The 27,532-nt window shown below is 24.2% G+C and overlaps 1 protein-coding gene across 1 annotated transcript in view; it reads left to right on the forward strand.

Moving 5' to 3' along the window:
- Positions 1-27,532, forward strand: part of LOC105366864 (uncharacterized) — a 58,629-nt gene that overhangs the window by 13,252 nt on the left and 17,845 nt on the right. Inside the window, exons 6-11 of the mRNA XM_011505451.1 lie at positions 15,107-15,349; positions 22,622-22,957; positions 23,385-23,704; positions 24,973-25,420; positions 26,243-26,416; positions 26,782-27,242. Coding sequence (XP_011503753.1) covers positions 15,107-15,349; positions 22,622-22,957; positions 23,385-23,704; positions 24,973-25,420; positions 26,243-26,416; positions 26,782-27,242 — 1,982 coding nt within the window. The remainder of the gene's footprint in view (positions 1-15,106; positions 15,350-22,621; positions 22,958-23,384; positions 23,705-24,972; positions 25,421-26,242; positions 26,417-26,781; positions 27,243-27,532) is intronic.

Genomic DNA, 27,532 nt, shown 5'->3' on the forward strand with positions numbered 1-27,532 from the left:
TATACATAAGTTACGAAAATTGCTTAACATTGAAAAATGACGTTAAAAATAATGAACTTGCAAAGAAAGTTGCGATTTCAACGAACCTTAAACTTGGAAATCTTTACTTAGAGCAATGGATTAATATAATAAATCATTTCTTTTTTCCTTCCGCTCATATAAAATTAACCAGTGAAATGTTCAAACCTAATACATTCTAATTTTTGTTAATTAATTTTTTAAAATATATTTACAGAATATTTTTAATAATATGTAAATTGTTATCTAATCAATGAATAATTAATTTTTACTATTTTTATAGTTTACTATTTAATTTACTAAATATTTGCTATTTAATTAATTTAATCCTATGGAATATTAAATTGAAAATGAAGTAACAATAAATTATATTTTCAATATAAATTTATAAGTAAACTAATATATTAATAATTAAAATGGATTTTTTTTACTTACAATTTGTATTTATATAATTTCATTAAAATAAATATAAATAACTTCATTAATTATAATATATAATGTGTATATAAATAATTCAATTAATCTATAATAGATTTTTAATACTTACATTTGTTACTTAAATTAAACGTAAATAGTGTCAAATCCATTTAAAAAACGTACACTACTCTACACTTTTCACCTTTTTTTGTTTTTACTACTTCATGATACTTAAAATCAAATGACTAAATGTAATAAATAATTAATTTAATTAATTGATAAAAATTGAAAAAAAATTTCATTTTCATAGTAAAAAATTTTATATTCAAATTTTATATTTCATTTAAGAAATGATTTTTTCGTTGACTATTCAAATGTTATTATATCAGTAGGAGATTTTATAATTAACACTTTAATCATTTTATACAATTTTGTTTTCTTTCACTCTTATTTTATTTTTCTTATTATTTTAATGATTTTTTGTTTGAAATGAACCGTTCATAAAATGTGAAAGATTTTAAAATTCTTAAGATAACAATTTTTAAAGAATTGTATGGTTTACATGTAGACACATAATTATAAATCTTAATAAAAGTATTATTTTTGAAAGTAATACAATCATTTTTATTATATTAATGTGTTTTATCGAAATCATGATATTTTACCCTAATTTATTCATCTTAAAGGCCGTTAAAAGCTTTTAAACTTTTTTCATTTTGCAAAATTTTTATGTTAATGCAATTTTGGTAGTATATTTACAATTATCAAAATTACTTCAGTTTTTAAAAAAAATTACTAGTTATGATCGTCAATAACCATAAAAAGTTTTTAATTCTAATGAAGATAGTGAAAACTGACAATTGAATTATTTATTTACTCATACATTTCATCTATATAAAATATCAACACAAATTCAGTTTAAAAAAGATTATTGAAATGACTACATAAAGAAGCCGTTTATGTGATAAAATTTTATATTTATACTTAAGAATAATCAAAATAATAATCTATTCGGTATCTATATTTTATATTTATTAGAGATCAACCTTAATAACAGCTGCAATAAATGCATAATGTTATATGTAAATTTTTCCCATTACCATATTTTAGTGGCCAACTATATAATAATATATAAAAAATTATTGTACGTTTTTGTGAATTAAAAAAAATACACTGGCATTTATATTTTATTCAAAATTTCTAATATTATACGTTAAACTCAATTAAGAAAAAAATTATAATCTCAGATAATTAATTATATTGAAGATTTTGTTTGAAGACTTTTGCAGGAGAGATTATATAAAAAATTTATGAAAGAGATTTCATGGCACTTACATTACAATTAACTTTTAAGAAAAAAATATAGTATTAAAATAACTGTACATTAGAAAATATAAAAGCTAAAATTTTATCTTTATTATCTTTAATCTTTAGTCCTTTGAGCTAAATTTTAACATCTTTAATGATATCTATCTGTTATGTTTTTAAAGAAAAAATTATTAATAATAAACATATATAATGTCGATTGTATTAATGTTCCTCTTGTACTTTTCAACATTAAAATTATTGAGGATAACAAAAGCTTACTCTAATTATGGTAATATCTTTATAAATAGAAATTACTCAATACAAAATAAAATTTATAAGATTGATTTTTACTTTATTACAATCATTATACTTGACATAATTATTATATGACTACAATCACTATTATATCTAGTATTTTTAATCTAGTATTTTTAAATAGTATGGTACAATGAAATAATATAATGAAGATTTCTATAAATAAATAAATGGTGTACTTAATGTTCATCACAGTATGAAAATTTAATTTAATTAAATTAAAATAATTTTTAGAAAATATTTTCAATAATTAAATTAACGAAATTTAACAAAATTAATTATTTTTTAAAATGTATATACTCAAATTAACGTAGAATTAAAAAAAATCATCATGAATTAATTATATGTGCTTGAACATATGCTTTGCACATAAAAGTTTAATTTATGAATGGGAACAAAGTATTTCAGTTGATTATTTGTTGTTTTTAAAAAGAGAAGATTTATTTAATCAAATTCTTATTTGTGATATTAATATAAAAAATTAAAAATCAAAGGATTTTGTTATAGTTTAAAGAAAATTTTTAATCTTATAAAACAAATTTATAATATATAATATATAATAATTTATAATATAAAACAAATATAAAATAAATATAATCTAAAGAACGAAAATTTACTCATTTATTTAAAAATTCAATATTAAATTAATATTTGGAATAGGTGAACTTGTAACTTACGACTCAGAAAAAACCCTTTCATGGACTTACATATATCATCCGCAACGCATTTTACTATCGAATGCTTTCATTAAACAATTCAAACAGAAAATGAATTTAAATATGTTTAAGTATGTAACTTTAAGTATGCAACATTAAGTATGTACTTTAAGTATAGAGAGAACAGTAACTAGCAAAAACCGTATCATTGACAAATATTGATTTCCATTATTACCGCTTTTTTTTTAATTACAACTTGCTTTAGTATTTGAATATTTAATGATTTTCCAAATGGCCCTTTCTTTGAAATTTAACAAATTTTCACATACAAGGATGTGTATTTCATGAATCATATTCCTGGTAAGTTTTTGAGTTTATCTATACAAACATTCATCACGAGCGGAACCGCCCTAAGTTGCTCCTTAGCTGGAATTTCTATTCACACTTGCACGGTATATAAGGATTCTCTAAGATATCCAATTCCTTTAACTAAGTATATCGATAATACCAAAAACAATGCCGAAAGCTCACACCCAGATTGAAAGAAAATTCTCTGGTTGGTGGCTCCCTCCAACTATCCTGGGGATTTAGGTTGCGACGGATCCCCCTCCTTCGAGGCTACGTAGTCGCGCGCATGTACGTTTTAAAAGTGGGGAGCCGGCAACCGGCGCTTGCCGTGATGTCTCGTCAGAGTTTGCTGCTCCGTGAAGCTGAGTGTACAACGTCAAGGTTCGAAAATCTTTGCACACGCTGCCGCTTTCGCTTCTCCTCCACCTATAAAAGCCATCGCGTTTATCAGCACTCTAATGACGGTCGAACGTGATTAACGCCCTAAGGTCGAGAACTCCTTCTATAGGTAATCCGGTATACATTTGGTAAGTTCAACATTTCAACCTAACCTTTGTTCTCCTCGCTTTATCAAATATAGTCCCGTTCTTGCACATTTCGGTTATTGGCAGGAGCGCGTAACGGAAACATCGACCTTTTTAACCAGCTCATCCAAGCATCATTCCAATACGTTGGCAACACTTGAAAAGGCTCGGCTAATATTTTTGGTATCCATCGCAATGTTTTGATATTCTCTCAGTGGTTGTGTTTACAAAATTAGTTATTTAATTGTTACTGAGATAAAGATACGCTATAGGTAACTTCATTTCTTAAAGCTGCACCAATTAAGTTAGTTTAATAATAAATCAAGAAGCTGACTGCTTTAAAAAGTATCGTTCAAAATCAGCTTCATTTATATTCATTGTGCTCTCCTCCCACCTGTTTCCACACTTTCATTATACTTTTGTTAACACTATTATTTAACTGTGATGAACTACGTTTCGGTTATTTGTTTATGCTATATAGTTTCTCCAAATATGTATCGCTGATTAATGGTTGACGGAGTCTACTTCACTTACAAACCAGTAAAAATTACTCTAAAGCATACGTGCATTTCCGATTTGTTTATCTCAAAAATTCAACTTCCACGGATGATTACAACAAAAGAGACGAGAGGAGGGGAAAACGCGATCACACATGCACGCGCATAGTTATGTATCGCAAAACTTCATAAGCAAAGTGCAAAATGTAGTTACACTACAAAGTCTGAAGTGAGTTTCCGTTTCAACCATGTATATTTTTATACAGTTGCTTTTGTATATAGAATTTTTTTATATAAATAAATTTGAGAAAATAAATTCAGTAAACAACAAATATTTAACGTTTAAGTAGTTTAATTAGACCAGTAATTTAATATTTAATAAGTATTTAATAGTCAGTATTTTTTTATCGATACCATTGACGTAACTTTCATATCTTCTTTTTAATTCACTGATAATTTTATAAAATGTTTAAATGTCATATATAATATAGATTTATATGAAGTTAAGAATTAAGAATTTAATGTATTTTACAAAAGAGAACTGAGAAATTGTAGCTTAGAAATAAAATTCTGCTTATTTACCTATACAACTTTGAATTTTTCGTAAATTAAAAGTTAGAATAAAATTAGTATGAAATATTAAACAGAGAAGTACAATAACATTATGTTACAGCTAAGTACTTATGTATGTATTCCACTATTTAGATATATATAATTATTTATAACATAATAAATCACTAATAGTTTAGATAATTTATTTTTAATTATTGACAGGTCCATGGAAACCTCTGAGAAATTACAATCACCAAAGGATCATTTATGAATATCTAATTATAATTAATTAAAATATTATTTGAAATATTTCGCTTAAATACATTTTTAGGAATAAATTTTTAGATACACATAAGTATATAAAATTATTAAAATTTATATTCGATCGTAATCACCTAATGAAAAAGATTATGAAACAATAATTAATATGGCATAAATCACAGAATAATTATAAAGTTGTTACAAAATCATGTGTAATAAAAACAAAAATTAAAAATATTCAAAAGGTTTTTATCATTTATTATTATTTGATTTGCGAATTTAACATTATAAATAAAACTAAATAATCTTTTGATATGTAATAAAAATTGTTTTATATTTTTTCTAAGTACATTGGTTACAATTCATACATGTCATAAATTCGTTTATTTTTTTATTTTTAAATTTGTTTAATATTTTATTATATTATTTAATATTTAAGCACCCAATAAAGAAATTAAATATAAATGAATATTAAGTATAAAATATTTAAGTAAATACCCTAAACATATAAATAACGTATATAAATATTGCTTATTTATTATTTTAATTTATATATTCTTGAGTACATAAGATTTGTTAGTTTTAAATAATCATAGATTAAAAAATTTTTTGCCAATAAAAATAGAAAATTTTTTGTAAAGTAAACTATTTCAATTACAACTTTATATTGAAAATTATGTTTTAAACAAATTATATTATAACAGGAAAATACCCGCCAATAAATTTGTAAATCGATGTATAAATAATAATAGATATTGCTATTAAATAAGAATATTATGATACAGAATTAACCCAGTAAATGTTATACAGAATTGAAACCAATAATTAATCTGCATATTTTACATTCTGAAAAATTAATTTACTCACATAAACTAGACTAAATCTTATATATTTAAAATAAATTCTCTATATTACAAGACATAATTTTTAATTTAATGGTGTATTTATTCATAAATAAAATATATTTTTTATTTTACGTAGATATATAATTATTAACAGCTAACATTGTTATTTAATATCCACATTTCTTTAAAAATAGTACATACATAATAGAGTAGTTAAATTTTGCTTCATGTAATTATTTTGTTAATTGCAATGTATATATGTGTATACCAAATTGCAAATAATTAAACTAACGATAATCATTACTACTTAGAAAATCATTATACTTAAAATGTATATATATATATATGTATTTGAAATAGTCATTTTAAAAATTATGATTATAAAAGATATTAAATAGCATAATTATTTACGGGCATTATAATACTGAAAATATAGAATATTTTTATTATGAACTTGCATAACAATACATAACAAGTATCGAATGTTTGAAAAAACGAACAAAAGTTATAAGTAATTACTATCATATGCATGGTATGTATTTAAACACCTTTTTCACATATTTATCGTTCATTGTAATAATTGAACGTAACCGTCCAAAAATATTGAATATCATTTACAGTATAGAAAATTAGAGTATAATCGTCATTTTTCTGTTTGTAAACTAGTTTTGAAAAACAAAATTGTAATACATGATATATACCGTTTTAATATTCCAAATATATATTATTAGTTAGAAATTGAAAAAATAAATTAATATTTTATATAAAATACAATCTACTTAAACTGATAACTTTGCTTTTATAGTAATTAGTTATGTTTATATACCTTTAATATAATTTATAAATAAGAATTATTTGAAAATTTAAATAATATGAAAGCCAGTATTTAATGGTATTTATAAGATTTATTTACTGATTATAAATCTATCGTATTTCTGTTTTGTCCTAAAAATTATTACAGCATATGTATATTCAATAATTATATTTATAATTAATTTTTTAAGAAAAACATTTATGATAAAATTGAAGAAATATAAAGAAATAGGAAATATTATCGTATGACCAATTACTACTTAAGTATTCATAGAATCTTTCCGTATAAAGCAGTTACATAGACTTGGCATCAATTTTAAGTAGTTTAGTTTAGTGAATAATTTTCTATTCCAGATATAAAATACAAGCACTTATTACTCTAGCTTAGAGATAAATCCAAAGAAGAATTGTCGAAACCTAAAACTGAGCGCCCAAGCAAATATCCGGGAGAGGGAAACAGTAAGACTAGAACCGGCTTAACTGGTAACTTGCAAGAGAGGTAGAATGATGGAAGCGATTGAGCTAGATTTGATTTATCGATGACCAAGAAAAGAAGTTATCTTGTTTTTACATCTTGTTATTTTCAATTCAGAAAATATGTGGGTGTTCTTATAATGAAAATGTGGTAATTTGCTTTTCACTCATATAACTACAATGTTAAGGATGAGGTTAAGTCAAATAAGTCATATTATGGATTCATGTAATAATGAATGAAGTTTTTACTTTAACACAATGAATATGACACATAAAAAATAAAGAACCTGGAGAGTATCGATAATGAATTAAGATCTATTGGTTTTGTCTATTTTTATATTATTCGATACGATTAACATATGTACACTTTGCTTTAAGTACAGATTATTAAAATCACGAATATTAGCGATTGTTTATAAAAATTACTTAAAAATACAAATAACTTCAATCAATAAGTATTTTATTTATCAACAATTTATAAAGATGAACAAAAATCTATCTTTTATTTTGTAAGTTTATTATATTATAGGTTAATTAAATAAATTATATTTCAAAATCATAAGTTCATACTTATTCATTTTAACATTTAAATAGAAAGATTATATAAATTATAAATTATTTTCTAAATGAGTCTAAAGAGATTAAATAATCGATTGATTCGCATATAACTACATTACAAATTTCTAATATAAAACATCACGTGTGTTGTAAATTAAAGAAAACAGAAGAAATGGACGAATTATATACTGTAATGTTTTTAAACTAAGTATTATCATTTTGAACTAGTGAATTTTTTATTGGCTATTGGCGAATAACAAAAATCGAACTTTCTTAAATATATCTATATTCTTTATTTATTTAGACAAGAATTTATTATAGTAGTCGCGTTTATATTATAATTCGCGACTCCTTCGCTAAAATATGTCGATTTTCGAGGGATTCCTGCCATTGTACTGCTTTTACACAAATATTTAAATATTAAACACAGACGTATTGATAAAATTGCAATTTCTAATATTACTTCCTGTATTAACGTTCTCATTGCTACATAATTTGTTTCTACTTTAAAATTATTTAAGAATTCAAAAATTTATCTAAACTATTCTGCGAAAATATATTCTAAATTCACTAAAAATAATAAAAGAAGATTGCAATTATAACTTTTTATATTAATGTTATTTAATCAAATAATTTATTTGTTGATCTGGAAATACTTTAATTAAGTGTATTCATTTTTAATAAAAAAAAATGAAATTGCTACAGTGCCACTGATAAGATACTTATGAATATAGTAATTTAAGATTATTCAAACTTTATCATAAATATATATTTTAAAATAATGTTATTAATTTCAAGCGCATTTGGCAGATTCTATTACAACAAGCGATTTCAACAATTACATTTATTGCTTGATTAAATTAAATTTACTGATTAATATTTCTTATACTTTTTATTCAATACTTTGCTTTATTATATTTATAAATATTATTCTTAAGAAAGATTATTGATATACTTCAAAATGAAATAAATCTATTGCATTTATTTTCTTATTTGAAATATTACTAATCAAACTGTAAAAAGAAAAAAAGAACTTTCTCTAAAATAATTGTTTCCCTATTAAATGATATTCTTATAATCTATAAAGAAAATGAGAAAACAATTACCATTATAATAATTCTGCATGCGTTTTAAATTATATGTATGTATCCTTGAATTAATTTATGGATATGATAAATTTATAATCTCGTTGCAAAATACGAAGATCAGATTTATTTTACGCTCAGTAGATAACTGTTAATCGCGCCTGAAACACATCGTGTCGATATTTACTACGAAATAAGTCATCCAAAGTTGGAATATGTTACATTGGCAGTACAGATAGAACTTGGTAATGTACCTGCAGTTCCACTTAGACTTATAGTATATACTTCAATAAGCACCTCCCTGTCTCGCTTTCCACAATATCAAATTTGTTCGCAATAACAAAAAATACTAAATTTTCTAATATTAATTTGAAGAGCTTATAGCACTCGTGTATTAAAATGTATTAAAAAATGAGCAGCGATTCATATTAGCCACTAACAAACTCTACAAATATTAACGTTACACGTTCCACGTTATTTCAGTATTACTCAGAATCGAACAAAAGTTGCTCTGGCGATTGGATATGGATAAGAGATGTATCAAAATCATAACAGAACTTTAACCGATACAACTCAATCTTACTATTATCCATCATCCCATAATTCATTTACTTCGTTTTATTCTGTTCTCCTTTTTGTATTGAAGAGTAGTATTATTGAACATACTGCGTTTATTTATGCATTAGCTTCTAGAAGTAAGTTAACGTTCTGGAAGCACATAATTATTTAGTGAAAAATTATAAGAATACAAGGCTTGATAACGTAATAAATAAATTTTCACTTGTACTGGAATGCAATATACAAATCATTTATTGAGATATTTTTTCCATTTTACATATGAATGTGATTGAATCATTCATCAATAGATTCAAAATTATAATTTTTTTAAATAAAAAAATTTATTTATTAAAAATACAAATATAAAAAGTACAATAATTAAAAATTGACGAAAATACCAATTAAAATAATAAATAGATTAATTTTAAATTAATTTATTTAAAAATGAAAGATTATGTAATACAGATCTATAATATCTGTTGATCGAATTGATCGAAAATCTGACTATCGTTACCAAGCCTCCATGAAAAAGTTATACTTTTTTTATTCCGCCAGAACAATTCTGATTTCTTAATTTATTTTCGTTATTTGAAAAAATAACATTTTATTAATTTAAATAACAATTAACGCGTTTGTAGTGATGTTCGAATATAGCAAGAAGATGGTATAGTACATAAATATTTTAGATAATTACTTTTGAGTCGCATTGTTAATAGAAATAAACAAAAAATATATTTATATTAAAGTTATATTTTTAATTCATGAACAACTATTTAAGTCATTTATATTATAATTTAATGATTCATTTATTTTTAATATTTATATAAATTAATTCTTTTTTAATATTTACAGTGAGTAGAAAGAGAAGTCTAAAGTTTGAAAAGCTAAAAACCTTTGCTTAAATACAAACATGATTTATTTACGTAAACAATTGTTACACAATATATATTATGCATACAATACATATAATTTCTGAATAATTTATACTAATGGTAGCGAAAACAATAAGTCACACACTTAAGAAATCTTCGAATATGATATATTGGATTCAATCGCGGAATATCTAACGTTTATCCTTTCATAGAATTTATAACACGTACTGGAATAAAAAATGAACGGTTTTGGCACAAGAGAAACTACATCTAAATGTAGTTCAGTTCAGTGGCATGGTTATTGATCTCGTATATGAATGTTTATCGTTCTCTATTCAAATTATAATTCAATATGCACCTTTACTTGTCACAAAAATTTTATCTAAAGTGACGAACACTATGATAATGTTAAAGAATAATTAAAACTATAATGTTAACTAAAATTCAAAGATGAATGTTAATTTTGCTTTTTAACTAGTTTTGAATTTTGTATTTACTTGATAAAATAAACTAACTTTTCTAAAAACGATCTAGAAGCAATTTTTACGAGTAATAGTAATATTTTGAACGAAGGATGTTATTTTATAATTTTTTCTAGAATCACATCATATGAGAAAACTTAAAAAAATATTTAAAAGAATGAAAAACATGTTCTATTTAGAATGATTTAATATTGTACCAGTAGCAAAATCATTCTTAACATTTTTAATTATTTAATTTTATAAGATATGATAATTTGAGTTTAAAAAATATTTAACTGAAAATGCAGCTTGAAGCAAGAAGTAATTGAATTGATGATTAATGAACATTAAGTACTATTTTAACAAATTCTTATTCGACATAAAACACTACAATGTATAAAATTAATAATGAATAATGAAATTTGATGAATTACGATTTAAGATTTAGGTCGGAATTATTATTTGATGGAGATATTATTTAAAAATGCATACTAATAACAAATACATTTCGTATCGAATTGATTGTGTAGATAAACGAGTTTTCTTAGATAATGGAACTCATCTAAATCAAATAATTTACTGACCATTCCTTTTTCTCAGAGTGAATTAGTTGATGATAACGGACCACAAGGTGAATGTACTGTTCACCTAGAATTTCCCATCCTAGACCGATTCAACTTCCTTGCACGCAGTACTGTTGCTGTTACTTTTACACCGCTGTGTTTGCAAGACAGTTTTTGTACGTAGATACGAGAACTAATTAATCGAACATCATATTTTAATTGTTCTTAATTGACAATATCTAGCTGTTATGCCTTGATATTTTTCTATTTCTCCATTATTTATATGTTTAAACTGTTTTATTATTGTTAATAGTTTTTTCACCAAAAGGTAATTCGAAAATTTTTTATTGAATTGTATTTACAATATCTAGCTTTCTGTATATTTTTATATTTACCAAATGCGGTTATTATAAAAATTCAAAATGTTATACTTTATTTAATTAAATCATAAATTTAAATTAGTAAAAAGCAATATATGTACGTTTACAATATAGAATTTTTTGAGCGAATTTAAGTTGAAAATTGAAATTAACCTGTATAAATGCTTAAAATATCAGTATCTGTATATATATCTGTATATCTGTATATCTGTTTATTATTATAGACTGTATATTGTGAAGTAAATACTAAAATATATTTCTACATATACAAAATAAATACATAATAGTAGACATATACTTCAATTGAAATCGAATTAACGAAAATATAATGGAATAAAAATATTGTATAATATAGAATAAAAATTTTACAAATGAAAATATGTACGTTCTGTTTATCGTTTTGACGAGCTTCCCACATATCGTATGTAACGTTGTGTCAACCCCTCCCCTCTTAGAAAATAAAATTTCTTTAGCACCGGTAAGTTATAGTAAACGTAAAGGAAAGATATTATTATTATTATTATTATTATTATTATTATTATTTCTGCATTTTAATTACAAAATTGTAATTTTCATTAATATGATTTTGACTCTCTTTGAAATATTTTTTATATAATAAAATATTGAAATATATAAACTAATTAATTTAATAAATTAACTTAATTAGAATATAAAGGTTTTATTAAATTAGATTTTTTTGGACTCTATAATAATTTTCATTTTTCTTCTATTATTAATTTATTTTATATGAATTTTAACATTTACTATATACTTTTTAAGTAAACATTTTATAAATTTTATTTTTGATCCATCATAATTTTAAAACAAATTTATTGATAATTATGCAATTGTATTATTTATTTGTGTTTACTTAATATTTAATTAGATTTCAATTTTGTTTCTATATTAATATATTTTCATGTTTTTAAAATATGAACAAAATGCATAATATAGTCCAATCAAATACTATTATTGGCTAATAAATATTTATAGAATGTTTATTCAAATATAATAGGTGTCGTGAGTGATTTATAACGAAAAATGAGTACATTATTGAACTCGCAAAGATGCTATTACCTTATTATTTATTAACTTAGTGAAATACCGATGTACCTTTGTTAATGATTGGATGTGACCATAGATCAGTAGCTACTGATCTGTCGCCAATACCTGTCAGTAGAGTAGAAGCCGTATTTATGACTATACATCAAGAAAGCGGTGTGACGGGGAATCATGTATAAGTTCGATGGACCATGAAGTATCATGAATTTTTTATTTATTAAATTATTAATTCGTGCCTGTAGAGAATTTTGGACTTAGAAACAATCAATGGGAACAACCTCGTCCACGTATAAGAATTTCAGTTATCCGTGTTAATCTTGAGAAAACACTAAAGAAATGTATGAATATTTGAAAATATATTGAAAAAATTGAACCACCTATAATAGACTGATCACTACAGTCAAATTTAATAAATATTATAACAAGTTTACACAATTTAAAAAAGATTGATTTCAACTGCTTAGCCTGAGCTTTCTAATTATTTTTTCAATTTCGCGAATTATACGAAAACAATTCTAATGATCGAGATGCGAGTGAATTATGTACAAAAAATATTTGAAGATATGAATGCAAAGAAACGAATGATTTTGTTCCCAGGTGGTATTTATATTCTCAATATCATGGGACTTTTTTTATATCGAGAAGTATATAAAAAATTACAAACGAGAAATTCTGTCCATCAATTTAATACGATTCATGCTATGATATGTTACGTACGTTCTCGATAAAAATCTTAAATGAAAATAGTCATTGAATTGCAAATAATTCAGTTGTGAAAGAAACCCAAAATATAACAAACGCTTCATTTCGATCAGTGATATTATGTAAGTAGCTAAAATCCCCCAATCCGTGAAATTCATGCATCATGAATAAAGAATTAAAATAGATTATTTTGTTCTATGAGCGGAACATCTATTCCAAATTGTAATTTGGCTTATAATCGACCATATTCATGTTTTTTTCTAAATACTTATTTTACCTTATTAGAATATGTCAATCAAAAAGATGATATTATTTACCCAATTTTAAAATTAATAATCATTAAGATAGAAAATTGTTAGAAGTATTCAGCCTGCGCATAATTCAATTTCAAGAGGCCAAAAAAATCAATTTAGTGCACGCATTATTGAGATATAAAACACTGCTAATAATTTTCTAATATTTTTCCAAAGCCAAAGTACCAAAAAGTAATTCAATTAACAACTCGCTATAATGAAAATTAAGTTCAAGTTAATTATTGATGAATGTGCGTTGAGCGCATCTTTTTAGATCATTTCTCCAGCATTTCTCTTCATTGCTAAATCACGATTATTAATATGTAAAATCAATGTTGTTGAATATCTACTACTCTGATTTTTTTATGAAAGTATTTAGATTTTAATCACATTTAAATATATAAAAGATTTGAAAATTATAAAAATGTTCTTGAAATCCATTTTACTTTAAAAATATGATTAAACTTTTTATTATTACCGATAAACTAATGAATACAAATTTTTATATATAAAAATAAACTTTAAAAAGGAATTCATATATTTTAAAATCATGATTAGATCAAACTTCGTTAGTTCAGTACTTCTTACTTTTGAATTCCAAAACAAATATAAAAATGTTTCTACCTATATGTATCGAAAAATTATATAACAAATATTTTTTTATATACCTATAAATTTTTTATTATATATATATATATATTCGTATTTACAGTGATGTTTTTGATAATACAGTAGCTTATCGAAGTTCAAACTCAAAATTATTACAAATTTGAAAAATATAATTTTTCGTATTTTAATATTCTAAAGTAGATATTAATGAAATTAGTTATTTATCTAATATTATTTTTAGTTTATTTCTTAATTAATAATTAGTATATATACACACTGAAGATCTGGGCAGTTTTTGAAGGATATTTTTATTTAGAAATTGTAGTTATATTAAATAATTAAATTTCATTCTCCTTGATTAATATTATATATTGTTTGAAAAATAAGAAGCATATGTACAGTTGAAAAAGTAACTATCTTAATTGTTTAAAATAATAGCTTTAGCTCTGCTTTATAAATATTATTATAATTTCTCTCCATTATTTCGAATAAATTTCACGAATATAAAAGTAAATTTATGAAATTTTAAATTTAATATTCAATAAAAAACCAATATTTAATACAAATTATACCTATTTATTAAAAGTTAAACATATCTAACATAAATAATTTTTTGTACTATACATTGAGGTTCACTAAATTAGTGTATTATTCAGAAACAATGAGTACGTTAATTTTAAAAATCAAACGCATTATAGTTATTTTTAAGTATTTATTACAATATTTATAAATTATTGGTTGAATTATTCTCGTATTCACATAATTAAAAAAAATATATCACATACTCTAATGAAAATTGCAACTTCAAATTTCCCAGTTTTCAAAAGTATTATTATTTTGAAATAACTATGAAAATAGTAATTGTCAGTATCCCATATTATTGGCATATTTGTAGATTTAGATTTTTTTATAATCTTTGTCCCTTCTGCTTGTAGGTGTTGCAGAGAGATATCGAGGCTCATGGACGTATTGTAAACTCAGTAGTGAAACTGGGCGAACGAGTCGCTGGGCGGTTTCAACACTCAAAAGAGCTACTGACGGATCAAAACTATTACCAGCAGCGACAGCAAGCGCTTAGAATAGCAGGCTCTCTCGAGCGTCGCTGGCATCTCCTCTTCTTGCGCGCATTAGAGTGGCAATGTCACATCGAGACACTTGCAGCACGAATCCATACTAAAGTAAGCTCGCTTTAAATCACACCCATTTTAATTAAGAATTCTATCATTCCGTATCTCATGAGAATTTGGCTCAATATTTTCACAACTTTAATAATACATGAAGAAAATAAGTAATTGAAAGGTTTATGAATAATATAAGGCATATTATAAAGTATAAAGTTTATTATAAAATAAATTAAATTATTTGTTAATGACTTAACACTTCAGATTATGATTCAAAATTAAAAACATTTTAATTTAATTATTAAATAAGCTGACTTTGTCTTGTTCTTTTCCATGGAAGCGGCAGGTTGTAAATCAAATATAGATAGTATAATGAACTTGGACAACTACCGATGAACAAATTATATGATGCTGTATGCAAAGCCATTAAAAAGATCAAATCGGATATTGATATTGAAATAAAAATATTGAATAGATTTTTATTATTATAAAGCGCATATTAAACTATTTATAAATAATTCCTATATAATAATTATTATTACTAAAATATTTTTATTCTATTTAAAATTGTAAATACTATTTATTTAAAAAATTCTAAAGACTTTTTTCGTTAAACTTCACAAAAATTATAACTGATTTTCATTAAAACACACTAATAAATTTTTTCGGTATTTGTGTATTAATAATAAATAATGATTGTATTACTTAAAACAAATATTGCAACAAATCCGTAATAGTAGATTTTTTAATATTGATAGCATATTGGACATATGAGACATATTGTAAAATAAAATAAAAAGATTAACGTGACTCATCTGTTGCTTTTGTTTACGATATAACGATAAATGTGATTTAAGACATTATATAAAGATAAAAAGATAACAGTCTAAGGTCTTTTGTACAATTTTAATGGATGTTTTTATTGTCAAACGAAGCTATTGTCACACTACATTCGTTTAAAAAAAATTAAATACTGAATACTTAATTTATTTATTATTATAAAAAAAATATTTTATTTAGATGTTATTACAGTTTCATAACAGTGGATTGATTTAATAAATTATTAAGATTAGACTTTCATGCAATTTTTACAAAGTATTAGTTTTTCAAGTATTACATAACCTTATTGTTGTTATAAACAATTTGTTTAATTACCGTACGTTTGCATACAGTTGACAGTTTTGAAACTGTTATTAAATAAATATTAAAATATTAATCAATTATAAATAAAAAAAAAGATTTATACTTATTATTTATCTTATAAATTATTTATTAATTTTTTTAATTTATATTATTTACTTAGGAGCATAATGAAAATCTGAAAGTCGCAGATAAAATACACCGTTATATCCTCACTTAACTATAGATGAATACGTTACAGCTGTCATTTAATTACGACATCCTTTCCGTTACTATTTTTTCATAAATTCTTTCTTTTTAGTTGCTTACTAGACATTTTATAAACTATCTACTGTATGAAAACTTTTAAAACAGCAATTATAAGGTTACATAATACATTAATGACTAATATTTATAAAAGTTTTATGAAATTATAATCTTAATAATTTATTAAATTAGTATTAGTAATAGTATAAAACACGTATCGCTCATTGATATCTTTCAACAATAGTACGAGTTTGTTAAATTATTAAAAATTTATCTTCCATAAAGCAATTTACAAAAGTATGCTAATATTGATAGCATATAAAGTATTATATTTAAATTTATTTTATTTTATATTATTTATTAAATTTATATTATAAATTTATATTATTGATGTAAATTAATTTCAAACTATAATTTAACATTGCGTAAAGTGTTATGCAAAGTACATGTAAATTTAAGTGTGCATTCTAACACGCTGAATCTGCTTCTACAATAAGATATTTCAAAATCTTACTTAATAGTAGATTTAAAAAACTCAAAAAACTTTTAATTCTTAAAATATTGTTTTATTGCAAAATTGGTATTGATTATAAATTTTTATCACCATTTTAAAATAAATATATATATATATAATATGAAAACTAAAAAAGTTTCAGTTAAATAAAGGTAATAATTTTTAGTGATTAAATAATTAAATGATTAAACGATTAAAAAATCTACATGTATTAGCAACATTTCATGTATCTACATTTCATCTACATTTCATCTTTCATTGGTATTTGCATTACTAATATATTTTTTCTTCAATTCAAATAATATAATTAACAAATTCATTAATTCATAAAAAAAAAATTTTTCTATTATATCGATAAAAAATTTAGTAAAAAAATTAATTTTATGTAATAATAATTTTTTTAACCATAAGTACGTGTAAAAACCATTAATTTATAAGAGACAATTAATATTATTTAACGTAGTATATAAAAACATATGAGAGTAAAATTTATTTCCGAATATTTTACAACCTTATAACTTTATTAATTTTCTAATAAAATTTAAAAATTATTATTTCAGGTAGAAGTAAACAGCATTTAAACCTTAATTAGATTTAAAATTTATTAAATTTATAAGTTATTTGATTCTAATATGCAAAAGTTTGTATAACTAAATCGAAAAATAAAAGTGCTTAGTCCAATATATAATTTACTGCTTGTAATTTGCCTCGCATTTAATTTAATTATCTTTTTCATCATTTCGATTATACTATATGGATAATATATTAGCTATTTCTAACCTTATTTAAAGTATTATTTATTTATCATATAGATTTATAACTTAATAAAATGTTTCATAAAATATGACGAAACTGTTGCAAAGAACAAATGCTTATGTAATTATGTATATTATACCTCTTATCCTCCCTTCTCCGACCAATGTTCGAAACTCTTTGACTTCTTGGCTCGAACTGCCAATGTTCGATAGCTTATATTTGCCGTCCGCCCTAGCAAATGCTTGAGAAGGAGTTAAGTGGAAGGACTGTAGAAATACAGTGTATTCTTCTTCAATAAATATAGTTCATTATGTTTTATTTACAATTACAGTATTGATGTGTTGGATGTATCCTACGTTTAATTACAAAGATACGGTTGCTTGGAGCGGTTTTGTAGTTGATATATTACTACATAAGATGCTTCTTGATGACTCAAGGACTCAATAAAATCATTTTTCTCAGCTACTTTATTAATTTTTTTAAATCTAAATTATTTTTATTTGCTTATTCTAGATGAAATTTTTAGGTGAAGTTAGTACTAATAAAGATGTTGATATCCGTTGACAGCCTTACTAATATCACCACGTTTACAATTTATGTGTCAATATATGCGATACATTGGTTATTATACGATCATTATGGTATTTAATAAATACTTATTATTTAAACTTTTAATTAAGTAATATTGTATTTACCGATTCCAAAATTATAAAAACAGAAATTACATTTTGAAAATATTTTTTACATGATCGCATAACATCTAAAAATACGAAATGTTATTATATTTCCAAATTGCTACACAATTTCAGTTAAAAATTTCTTTGAATAAGAATAGTTAGTGAATGTATATTCTTATTTATAACCAACATTTATGCATAATATAGAAATTTGGATTTTAAAAATATTTGCCATTAGTTTGTTAATATAATTTCTAAAACTCCATGAGCATTCAACAAGTTTATCATACAATATATCGTTCGAAGAATCGTATAAGTGTTTATAATAATACCAATCGTACCTAGACTGTCAAAAGAAAAACTATAACGTTAAAATATATTTGTTGTGATATAAACTTGGTTAGGAAATTTAAAAGTTTCGGCATTTTAAAAGTTGATAACTTCTCATTTATTTTAATTTTACCCTCATATGCTGACTTTTCTGATGAACCGTCCAAGGCAATAAAATTATATCTAGATGTATGAATAAATATAAATGTAGATAGATGTTCAAAACTGTTTTATTTCCTGACTGAAACTGCCAATGTTTCGATAGCGTTAATTTACCGCCCGCCCTAGCGGATGCTTGGGAAGGTGTTAAATGGAAGGGCTGTAGAGTACAGAGTATTTGCTATAGTATATACTATAGAGTGTTTGCTTCTTCGATAAATATGGTTTATTAAGGTTTATTTACAATTAATTATTGATGTGTTGAAATTATACGATAGACAGATGTATTCTATGTTCAATCATGGGTGGATGGTGGTTGATAGTTTATCTACCCGAGATGGTCCTTAATGATGGTGATAAATTGTTGCTGATTTGATGCACATTGTTGATTGTCTGACGTTTTCTTGATATGAAGGACATAGTATCAACATCTTTTAATTGCAGCATAGTAGAATTGATGCGTCTTCCTCTATCGTGGTAAGAAGCTTGCTCGTCGACTAGTCTTCATGGATGAATAGCATAACTGATTGCCTCAATGACTGAAAGTCTACTAATGCGCCTCGTGGTGCGCTTGTCTTAAGTAACCACATGGCAGCATTGTTAGCTGACAACAAAGATCATGGCGCTAGAAACAATGGGTATGACTGTGCTGCGAGAAACAATGGAAGCAATGGTGCCCTTGTATCATTTCGGATGTACCGGCTTTTCTGAATCTCCAACAACCGATGCAGATTTTTCTTAGAAATTGAATCATTTCTCCGAAATGTTAACCGTTGAGGTTTTTCCTTGAAATGATAGCCGTTAGGATTTTGCCCCAAATGATAACATTCGAGATTTCTCTGAATCTCGAATAATAAATAAATTTATTTTTACTATTTTTATTTGATATAATATTAGACTCTAAAATAACATTAAAAAGTAAAAATAGTCAATACTACATAAATTAATTAGCCATAAAGAAAAATGACAAATTAGTAGTTAATTACAATTATTGACATAAAGTTTTAGTTGATGAAGTCAATACACCACTTAACATATATACAATACCATTGAAGATTATGACTGCAACTTCAAATAACACTTAAACTTGTAAAAAACAGATAAATTATATACTTAAGCTTTGATAAAAGTTTGGTCATGAGATTTCTTACGTTCTTTAATTTATATTGCTTATATAAACGTATAATTGTAATTAATAAGTACGTTAATAAATATATCTATTTTCAAATAATATTATTTTTAATTCATCTCTTTTTATAATTTTAACATTAATATGTAAAGATATTGTTTTTGCATTTACGTACTAAGTAAATTAAATTAATAAATGAATTATTAAGTTGCAATTAGGCTTTGATATAAAAAGAACAACCGATTTCATTAAATTAACATATCTAATTTGATATTGAATTTAATCTAATTGAATTTGAAAAAAATATTTATATAATTCTTTGCATTACGTAATACACGTATTTAATAAAAAGGTAACAAAAGTAAACACATTATCTCCATATTATCATATATTCGTGAAACATAATGATTTCTATACCAGTTTCGACAATTGTTAGAAAATAATTGAATACATAACAGTTTTCGAATTATTCATAAGGCATTGGATCCGAAGAGTAAACTCCAACATTGTTAAAATATAAACAATAAAATACATGTTTTTAAAAAATTTTATGTAGAATAGATAATTGCATGATGTCGATAATAAAACGAATTTAAACTCTGACTTATTACATAACAATCGTTGTGCCGAACATTGGAAATTCATAAACAGAGACTCAAACCTAGGATAATCAATGTCTAATAAAATATATTCCAAATTTTGACATATTTCCTGTAATGTATATGTTTCTGTTAGTCAGTAACGCTTAGATGCAAGAAAAGTTTACTATAAAGTAACAAATTAAAAACTCATAACTCGATGCAAATGTAATAAAATCTCTGTAACATTTGCAATGAATCTTCGATATTACGGAAAGTAAGTTTTTTCTATTAGTTTTCCAACACATCGTACATCCCTGCACATTATAAACAAAACCATAAATTATGAACAATTTTAATACTAGAATTTTAATTGAAAGTTTTCCTATATTTATATACCGACGCGTTTGTACTTTTATGTGAAACTAATAAGTTAACATAAGAACTTTATGGTTTGCATTTAGATATGTATCTGTATTGACGAAAAAAAAAGTTTGCAATGCGTTGTTGACTCATCAACAATCTCATTACCATCCTTTCCGTCCTAATTCAATTTCTGAATTAACTTCGACCATAAACCAACATATGAATTAACAATTAAAACTTTGATATATCAATATAATTTGGAAGTTCATATCAGTTCAACAAACGTTAATACTTTTTGGAAAACACGCTTATTATATTATATTGCACAGTTGAAAATACTTTAAGTCAAATCTGACTAATCATTATTACTTTAAAGTATACATTTTTAATTTTCTTCATGAGGCTCTAATCGAAATTTAAATAGAACTGAAATTAGTGTTTTAATATCGATCACAATTAAATTTTTTTTTAATTAATCATTTAAAACAATATAATTATATTTAAATACCTTCTTCAGCATCTATACTATCCACTTTACTTATACTATATTATATGGGATGTTCTAAAAACCCTCAACCTCATTATACATGTTTAACTTAAAAAATTCAACAGTTAAAATAAACTGAATAACACAGCTTTTTTTATAAATGTTAAAACATTAATTATTTGCATTAAAATTGTTCATTAATAATTTTTATAAATAAATCTGATCTAAATTTAATAAAGTACATTAGCATAATAATTATTTTCAAATTAAAACATTGTTGTTCTTACTTTATTCTTTAACTTGTAATTAAAATTTTTTTTCTCTGTTATTGAATCTATTATTGTTATTTGTTTAAATATGCGTTAATATAACATTATTATATTAAAATTTCTCAATACTAAATAGTATTAATAATTTACTTTCAATTAAATAAACTCTTGTGTTTTTATTATAATATTATATGTACATTTAAATTGATTGAAATATGATTCAAAAGTTTCTATGCAGAAATATAATAACAATTTAATAATAAAAAACTGAATATAAAAGCAATTTAATTTTAGATGCATATTTAATTTTGACATTTTATTAAATATTGATAGAAAGATTTAAAGTAAACATAGTGGTTGCGATGAAAATATAGACTTTTATATACATTTCAAAACGACAATTTTACTTATTTTGTGTTTTATTATAATATTTTATTGACGCGTGGTTAAGGAAAGTCTTATTAAATTTTAAGTTAAATGTTACAAAACTTTGAATTGTTAAACACCAGTGTAAAAATGTTAATTATGTTATAACATTGCAATTTTTAATTTATAAATTACATTGGACACAATTTAGGCATATTTAAACTTTCATGTAGAAACTATTATGAGAATCCAAAATAAAGCGACATTTGAACAATTTACACTCTTTTTTACCTTGGATTGTTTATTTTCCAGTTGGTAGTGAGTCATTGTAGCAGTGATAGCGATGACGATGAACCTGTAACGAAGCAGCCGCGACTAAGTCGGCAAATGTCCTTAAGTCGGTCTTCCTCAATTACATTACAAAACGAAAACTGCCACGGCTTGATGAAACGCCGCTCTTTAATCCGTGCAAGACGACAACTCAAAACAAAGACAAGACTTGAGGAAATCTGTATCGTCTCTAATAGCAACTCCAAAGAGAGTAGTGAGTCCGTGGCTATCATCGATCCATCCTTCAAATTTGAACTCTCGTCTGACAGCGACATCCCATCCGAGAACAGATTTATCGATGATGAATCATACTTTGAAGTGGGTCATTCAAGTTTATTATGCTTTGTACAATTTCGTTCTATTATATCCTAGAAAATTCTTTTGAATTATATTTTTTGTTATTTCCTGAATAAAAAATAAAAGGAAAAATAAAGAAAATAATGTCATCGGTAATCATTTCTTAATTTTGTCAATCATATATAATTTCGTATCACTAAACTAATTTATTAGAAACCACTAAATACTAATAAGTTTATTTAATTATCTACAATGTTGCTATACTAAAATTAGACATATGTAATTTTATTTTAGATTTTCTAAACTTTTTTTCAAAGACTCAAATGAAAAAATGGATTTTTATGTATCTATGTATAAAAATTTAACTTATATCAATATTAAAATCGAATGAAATAAAATTCAGCTGTTCTTTTAAATATATATTTAATTGGAAAAGATATTCTTTTAGGATGATTTTGAAGATGACATTTTTGGATGTGTTTTGAGCATCAAACCCGTTCGGTTCTTTGATGAAACGAAAAAATTTCCCAGAAAAAGACACTCTAGCATTGGGTTTGGTGATCAGGGCACAGAAGCGGACATAGAAGAGGCCGAATTAAGCGAGGAAGAAACAAATGCATCGGTGAATAACACCGAAAAACATCGATTGATGATGATTCAAATGCCAGATCCGATACCAATAACGACAGCCTTACCAATTAACACGACCATAAATGATAGCCCTAAGCGCCGCAAGACTGACATCGACGAAGCGGCCCTTTTTAATACGTGAGGCTTTTCCCTTTTTTAATTTTTTTTTTTAATTTTTTTTTAATTTTATTCGCACCATATTTTCGTAAAGCATGCGATGTCAAATACTTTCATAATACATGTAAACACTTATAAGACGACAATTAATAATTCAAAAAATTATCTTATATTATCTATATTAACTTATGTATATTAACTTACATATACTAAAATATGTTATGTTAACATCTATTATCTAATAATAGTACTCTTACGACAAAACTAAGACAAAAATTTACATTATGATTTTAACGATAAATATTTTAAATAATCGTTTCTATAAAAATAATATGATTACAACATTTATAACCATGTTTCTTCCGGAATAAGCAATATTTATTAAATAATTCTAAAATAACTTTTAAACAAATATAATTATTTACAAATTTATTAATACTGAACTAATTAGTATTATTTAAGTAGTTAATAAGTAGTTAAAATGAAAAAAAATTCAGTGTACATTGATTCGACTTCAACAATTTAAAATCTATTCTACACAAAATTTACTTAAAAAATTAACATAATAGTTTAAATATAATATTATAAAATATCTTTAAATTATAATTCTTTTTAATTTCAATTTGAACAAATATCAATTAATCAATATAAATTTTCTCTTGAATTTAAAAATTCACATAGCTTCATAAATTTATAGATATACTTTATATTTTATCTAAAGTTGTGTATTCTAATTTAATTATGGAAATAATATAATATTTTAATAATTTTACATAAAAATTAAGTTATAAATATGCTTAAGAAATATATTAAATCTTGTACACTCATTGCTCTTTCGCTGTATAAAAAGTTTTTATTCAACAATACAATAAATACTTGTGTATGAATATATATAAATGTTGTAAATTAATAAATAATTTTTTTATTTTATCTTTTAAATATTTTGTATTTTTATATGTTATATTATTAATAATTATTTAATAATTATTTTATACAAGCACAATTTTACATTTCTATTTAATTTAATTTACGTTTAACTTTCGTTTTATTGATTGAATTGTTAATTATAAAATCATTTTTTTAGTGATTTGATAAAAATTATGATCGTATATCTTTGTTCTGTATTTTATCTTTTTATAATATATTATAGAGGAAAGGTACATTTAACCAAATAATGACGTATTCAATCGAAAGTAGATTAAAAAATGAAATACTTCGGTTAAGTGCTTTAAAATCTTTAATAAATATGTCACATACTGTAATAAATACTTGTTCTTCTTGAATTGTAGTTCCAATAGAAAATCGAAAAATTGCGCGACCTTTTACTTTAAACATATGGATACGGATTCAGAAATTGACAGTAGTGAAAACAATAATACTACCTCAGACGATCATCATTACCTTCAGCACCAATTTCGACAGCCACCAACTGCTTACGAGTCTTCTGAAGAGGAGTGGACATATACCTCGACACGTATGGATGTCAAACAACAACAGCAGCTTCAGCAAAAAAAAATCAAATTACGCTTGGACTTTAATACACTGATGGTTACCGCAAAAACAAAGAAAAACGACAATAACATAGACAATAATATCCATAACGATAAGGTTGCAGGCGTACTTAATAATAACATCGATGGTGAACCGCAACAAGAAGAGAAGAAATATTTGAAAGTCAATAATAGTGATGACGAATGTGCCACCAGTAAGGATAGCATTCAGAAGCTCATTAGAGAAGTGAGTCGTACCTCTTATAAGCTTTTTTTATTTTCCAAAAAATTTAGCATGTATGTGATCTTATACTTTTTAAAACAATATTATATATCAATATGGCAATATATTATTTTAAACAGTCAGTTCATTTTTTCAATGTATATATTACATTTTTATTATATTTAAAGTATATACAAAATATTTTTTATAGTATAAATTTGAAAAAAAACGTGGCAACAATAATTTGAAAGAATAGTGAAATACTGATTAATCATTTTTCATGTATATATTAATTTCAAAATTAACTTTTAATATTATTCAAATACAATTTTGCAAAACGTAACAAGAAAATGATTCATTTAAATTATTTAAATACAAATCTAATAGTAAAATGTTTACATCGTATATAAAAATATATTTATAAGTTATTAATTTCAAAAATCAGATATGAAAAGGTAATCAATTTTAATTTATAAATAATGTTTAAATTTATTTAAAGTAAATATTTATTTTTTATTTTATAAATAACATTTATTTTGAAAATCAAATATGATAAATAATATAACGAGCATACTAAAGATATAAGATTATTATTATAAAATTACGCATTATAATATAAGAATATATTAGCTTTAATTTTTTAATTGAATGTAAGTATAAAAATATTATATAGTAGTATAAACGTATCCAATTATAGCTCATTTATGCAAGCAAATTCTAACCAATTATCGAATCCAGTAACAATATTGTAAATATAATATAGATTGAAACATTCTAAGCATAGCAACTATCTAGATAAATGATGCGTGCAATTTAATGCTTATCTACAGTGTAATTTCGACGCAGGTGGAGAAATTAGTACGTGAGGACAGCAAAGATAAACATAAGGTGCCTTCGTTAATTTTCGATGAGGACAAGAATCTGTTCAGTCCTCAAAATCATCGGGCTAAATATGCACGGATCAAAGAGTGGCTTGCACTCAATTCGACACTTTGCCGCGAAGGCAAATATACCTCACAGGTAAGTTGAGATTAAACAGGTTATATTATGTTTTATGGTGGTTAATAAAGTTACATAGGAACTATGTAAATATAAGCTGAATTTCAATGCAATTTAAAATTACGTAAATGAATAATTTTGTTTCTATTAGTTTAGAAGTATAAATTAGCATTATTTTTAATATATTTTTAATATATTTAGTAATAAGATCTTTTACCTAATGAAAGAGTTTTGTTAAAAGACTGGAATCAACATAGTTAAAGTTCAAAATAATATCAAATCCATTTTAGATAATTAAAATTATTAAAACACTTTAATAAATTACGAAAATGAAAATAAATGATAGTACAAAAAATAATGAGACCTGGGACACTGATGGAGTATAGTATTGTCTGCTGACGGCTTCGGAGACACTGGATAGCTGTGATGCAAGTGGCGAATACACCACCGGCGAGTCTGATCTAGAAAAGCAATCAGAGACGTCCGAAGAAGACCTTCAAAGTAGCGTTGTGACCTGTCGTAGACTTGATAATCTTGGCATTGTTTCACAAGCGACCTCCGCCGAGGTTCTAAAAGAGGATCTAGAAGAAAAAGCAGATGAGCTTAACCTTGTTTCTCTCAATAACCAGCCTCTAGATGTAAACACCTCAAGGGTGGTGCTACGCTCGAAACGTAAAACAACCAATAGTCCACGACCCTGGAGCGTCTCTTGTATCACGCAAATTAGAAAGCGTGCAAGTCTCGAAACTAAAAATAACGATCCTATCTCACAATTCTCGATATCGGAAACCGCTCTGCACCAACTAATTTCCACGTTGCCAACCAAGTCTGCATCTCTCGAAGCAACGTAAGTATTTTTCAACTAACTTCACTCGAAAGTACTGGGTTAGCCAAAATGAAACGTAAATGTCATAAATCTAATAACACTGATTCATAATTTTTGCTTATGTTATATAAAAACTGTTTTTTTTTTTAATTATAAGTAAAATGAATAGCCCTGTTTTCAATGTATATTATTGTGATTATTTTTACTTTAAATATTATTAAATTTCAATAATCAAATCTTTTTTTATTTGAATGTTGATAGTTATAACAAAAATAAAAATAATATATCTAATCGAACTTTATATTTATTTT

The sequence above is a fragment of the Ceratosolen solmsi genome, unplaced genomic scaffold, assembly GCF_000503995.2.
Source record: "Ceratosolen solmsi marchali unplaced genomic scaffold, CerSol_1.0 scaffold80, whole genome shotgun sequence".
Taxonomy (NCBI): domain Eukaryota; kingdom Metazoa; phylum Arthropoda; class Insecta; order Hymenoptera; family Agaonidae; genus Ceratosolen; species Ceratosolen solmsi.